We start from the raw sequence: 4799 nt of genomic DNA on the forward strand, positions 1-4799 counted from the left end.
TAAGTGTTCATTCAGTGTGGACTTATTTTTTTTTAAATTTATTTATTATTTATTTCCAGTGTTGATCAGTTTTCTGCTGATCGCCAAGAGTTCACGGAACACCAGGAGGAGATGGGCTCAGTGCGCTGCCTGTCAGAAACAGCCGGGTTTACTTTAAAAGCACGTCTCCTGTGTTGGAAAAAAAAAGGTAAATAAAGATCTTTGCTTCACTTTAAATTGAATCAGCTTTAGCGATTCCGTCCCCACCCTTCTTTGTTTTCTTAACATTTTTTCTCTCCCTCTCTCATCTATTCTGTTGGATTTCTCCAAAAATACTAAAAGGCAAAACTGAACTGCTCAACTTTCCCATGTCTCTTTTTTTTTCTTTCTCTCTCTCTCAGGAAAAAACAAACAAAAATAAAAGCCAAACTTAAATACTGTAAACTCCGCAGTCCCTTTCCCCCCCTTTTTTTCCTCTAAATGCTCGGATTGTTCATGAAAATAGTCACTGCACAGGACTCTGTAGTGTGCGGTGTAGAGGAGGGGTCTCTGCTTGGGAATATACGTCCTCCATATTCGGGTGAGGGACCCCCACTGGTGTCATTCTTTTCTCTTTTTGTCTTCTGTTGCAAAACCAAACACGGACAACCTCTTTTTCCAACTGCAGAGTGCCGGCTAAAGTGCTGATTTCGTGAGCAGATGGCTTTGGGCATTTTAAGAAATGGTTTTCCAGCGCCCCTTTCACCCCCACTTCGATGGAGGTCCTCTTCTTTCGTTTCCTGCCCTGCGCGGCTATCTTGTCCAAATTGGTGGGACTGCCCGTGTTGGAGTCTGTCTCCTCCAGCCACTTGTTAAGGAGCGGCTTAAGTTTGCACATGTTCTTGAAGCTGAGCTGCAGCGCCTCAAACCTGCAGATTGTGGTCTGAGAAAAGACGTTTCCATACAGGGTGCCCAAGGCCAAGCCCACGTCCGCCTGCGTAAAGCCCAGTTTGATCCGCCGCTGCTTGAACTGCTTGGCGAACTGCTCCAGGTCGTCGGAGCTGGGCGCGTCCTCGTCCGAGTGGTCCTGGTGGTGGCTGAAAGCCTGCTGGGGCGACTCCATCTGGTTGTCGTGGCTGCCCGTGTCGTCGTGGAGCGGGTCCCGCATGCCGTGGTGCAGGGAGCCGGGCTGGGGGCTCAGCATGGCGTTAAGGTTTGTGTATCCCGGCTGGGAGTAGACCAGCGACTGGTGGCCGTTGGACGCGGGKGACAGCGGGGATAAGTGGTGCGTCGTGGCGGGAGCCCACGAGCCGTGGTGGGCATTCTGCGTCTGCTGGTGCACCAGGTGGGATCTGTGGTGGAAGCCGCTGCTCAGGTCCTCCCTGCTCGCCTGCACGCTGGCTTTGTGCTCCTGCTGTCCGATGTGGGTGCCGCTGGACCAGTCGGTGTTGGAGGTGGGCAGCCACTGGTGGTGCGTCAGGCTCATCGGGTGCCCCGTGTTGGTGGCCGCGAGCCCTTGCAAGTACTCGTGGTGCATCATTTTCTGCACCTCTCTGTAGGTCGTCCCCTGGTGCATCCTGTCCGAATCCGGATGCATGAGCGGGTTGGACGGCAAGGAGTTATTCCTCGGAATATACTGAGCTGTTGTCGCCATGGCTCCAACTTGGAAAACTGACGAGCGCTTTGGAGGTCTCCAGGCTTTAGAGCCAAAAAAAACGCAACAACCTGCTTTGGGAGGTCTTGAGGAAGAGCGAGGACACGCCTCCCCTCCGCTTGTATTGGCTCCTCTCCGGTTCAAGTCCACTGGGGGAGATATTCAATAGGCGCAGGGTTTCAGAGCGCGGCGCGGCGCATTTTCCGCACGCGGTGGACAGAGGTCCGGTCTTACATATGTTCTTAAAAAAAACATATGTTCCACTTATGGAAAGTCGCTTTGAGTTTTTAACAGGACGYCTCTTGTTTGTCTTTAAAAAGATTTTTTCTTCCAGCCACAGAAGGCGCGCGGGGCTGCWGCAGCAGCAGGGTTTGATTAGCTCTCCCCTGGTTCACATCGGTTGTTTTGCAAAATAACCACGTGGGGGAGTACGCAGATCTTTATGAAGGGGTTCCCCCCCCTCCACCACTACCACCCTTAACGCACACACATGCACCGACACACACGCGTGCACCTTTCTAATAGGTCACTGATGATTATAGCGCTCCTCATCCTAAACAGATTATAAAGGCAGCTCCGCAGCCTCCCACACAAGAGGCGCGTAAATAAAACGGACGCGTCTGAGAAGTCGCCTGAAAATGTGTGACAAATCCGAGAGCATTTGCTCGATTTCAAAGCCTCCGCGTCTGYCATTTATTTGTATTGTCTCGGGTAATTTTCAGTGTTGTATGATCTCATCATCACCACCCACTTAGTTATGATAGGGCCAAGACGYGCTCTGTCTTTCTCCCGCTTCACCCACCCTTCCCCTCCCCTCCATCTGCATACAGTGCAGGTGACACAGGTGACATATTATACACGATTTYACTCACAGCATTCAGCGCCTTCTTTTGAAATTTGTGAAAGGAAAAAAAAGATGACTGTCATCAAGGTTAAATGCCTCTAATTATTATCTATATATCATAAAAAAAAACATTCTAATTTAATTTCCATTTAACGCCACCATGAAGCTGGGGGGTTCTAGATATCCCCCAAACCTGGAAGTGTGAATTTAACCAACACCATATATATTTTATTGTATCATTTACCTCTAGAAGCATTTTTACTAAGCAGCAACTTGAAGAGAGAAACCTTGTGTTTCTTCTCCCCCTGGCTTCTTCCTCTCCACTTCTCCCGGTTGATCTGATTATTTTTCCCTTCACGTTTTGTCCCAATAGCAAATTACCAATTCTATGAATTGCAAAGCAGCCTCAGAGACGCTGAGGGGTAGAGAGAGGGGATGGCGTGTGTGTGTGTGTGTGTGTGTGTGCGTATGTGTGTGTGTAAAACGTTGTCCGGGTCACAGGTGCTCGTCATCATCTCTTGAAAGGCGTGGTCCACCCCGTTCTTATATATTTATTTAGGATGAGTGATGGGGAGGCAATGGCTTTTACGCACGCGTCATTTCAGGAAAAAAAAAATCTATTATAGTTGTAAAACACGATTTAAAGATTAACCCATTATTGTTGTGAATATTCATCTTTTGAGAAAGAAGTCCTTAAATTAACATGTTCCATTTTGGAACTATGCCATTACAAACGACACGTCTCCTTCATAGAACAGAGCGATGCGCATTTATGGAGCTGCACCTAATTTTGCGCAATTATTGCCTAATAAAGTCCTAAAACAGATCAAATGTAAAAACAATAAAACATAAATCATATATCAGTGACAGTTAATGAGATGTCCCAACTGCACAGTTCTTGGAGTGAGTGCGTAAAACCACTGGGACCTCGGAGCTGTGAGGGCCCCGAGCTCCACGCAGCTCTCACTTGATGAAGATGCGTTCGCCATTCTCTCAATCTTGCCCCCCACTCCCGCCCCCCTTCAGTCTATAAAAAGCAGAGGTTTCTGTCACACAAACCGGGTCTTGTGCTTTTTTGCTTCTCCAGCAACGAGCTGCTGGAAAAGAAAGATCCAGATGCTTTGCCCCCCCACCCCTTTTTTTTGTAGCAAAGAGCGTTGGCCTTGTGTGCGCGCGCTGAGGTGCATTTTTGCCGGGACGCGCTGGGTTTCCATGGTGCGCCCGAAAGAAAGGGATCACACAGAAGTTCAGCTGAGAAGGACAGGCCGCGCAGGGGAAAAAAGAAAAGTGTCTGGAAACGATGGGTTTAAAATAAAATCAAATCTAAAAGGATGAAATCACGAAGATGAGTGTGAACCGCGGAGATGAGTGTCGAGGAAGTTGGACGACCTCTTTTCCAAAAAAAATTAAAAAATAAAGAAAGTCTCTTTGTTTCACGATGACATCACGACCATCTGGTTTATTATTCACTTGCTCGTCATTTTTTTTTCTACAAGTGATGTATCATAAAAAAAGTGCATCCATTCATTACGAGCTGAAACGAGTCAAGACTTGCATTTTAAAAACAGCTTTTAGCAAGACGCCCAACACTGCGCCTTCTCTGTCCAAACATGACAGTTATTTTTATTAAAAAAAAAAACAATAAAGAAAATGTATTCACGTGTTTTTGCTGTTTTGTTGCGATGAAATCCTTTTGTTTTCATCTTTATTCAGTCACGTGTCAATCCTTTCTCTGCGCGCTCTACTTAATATGCAGCAGTTATTGTCAGGACGCAAGACAAGTCAACCGACAGAACCCTTCCGACCCTTCAATTAAGCAAATCCCCCTCTTTTTTCCCACTTTGTGTCAGAACTGCGAGGCTGCACTGAAGACTAAATCAAATACAGACGCCAAAATAAAACTTTCTTTTTCTTTAGTATGATGATAAAACACGGCAAAACCTTAATCAATAATGATTTCAAGTAAAGCAAAAATGCACAACTCCAGAAGCTTTTTGTTTTTTCCATCCTATATTCCAAGGACATTCAATTACAAAATTAAGTTTATTTTAAGTTTAAAAAGTACACACACCAAGTTGGCCTAAAGTCTTGCTGAATYCCAGAGGGAGCGCTCTGACCGCGGCCACAGGAGCGATTTAGAAATTAATTTAGATTCTCAGCGAGAGGAATAATCTCCACCAAGTCATTCAATCAGATAATTATATTTTGTTTCCGCCTCTTTTTTTTTTTTTGACAGACATGCGTAATGGGCACTAAATATGCAACTGCGAGAAAAAAAAAAACACTGATGCATCTATTCTGAAGTAAATCGTCCCGTACTTTTCAGGTAACTTTTTTCTTTCC

The 4799-nt window shown here is 46.1% G+C and overlaps 1 protein-coding gene and 1 long non-coding RNA gene across 3 annotated transcripts in view; one reads left to right on the plus strand and one right to left on the minus strand.

Moving 5' to 3' along the window:
- pou3f1 (POU class 3 homeobox 1) overlaps nt 1–2004 on the minus strand; it is a gene marked incomplete in the record, with an annotated part of 3765 nt that extends 1761 nt beyond the window's left edge. The window contains 1 exon segment of the mRNA XM_014016331.1: nt 2–2004. Coding sequence (XP_013871785.1) covers nt 485–1612 — 1128 coding nt within the window.
- A 2162-nt stretch (nt 2005–4166) lies between these two features.
- The window catches only part of LOC106523047 (uncharacterized), a 10641-nt gene continuing 10008 nt past the window's right edge, over nt 4167–4799 (plus strand). Inside the window, exon 1 of one of the 2 annotated variants that reach the window (XR_001310848.1) lies at nt 4167–4782. This is a non-coding gene — a long non-coding RNA (uncharacterized LOC106523047). The remainder of the gene's footprint in view (nt 4783–4799) is intronic. The other variant, XR_001310849.1, reaches the window with a different exon arrangement.

Source organism: Austrofundulus limnaeus, unplaced genomic scaffold (assembly GCF_001266775.1).
Source record: "Austrofundulus limnaeus strain Quisiro unplaced genomic scaffold, Austrofundulus_limnaeus-1.0 Scaffold143, whole genome shotgun sequence".
NCBI lineage: Eukaryota > Metazoa > Chordata > Actinopteri > Cyprinodontiformes > Rivulidae > Austrofundulus > Austrofundulus limnaeus.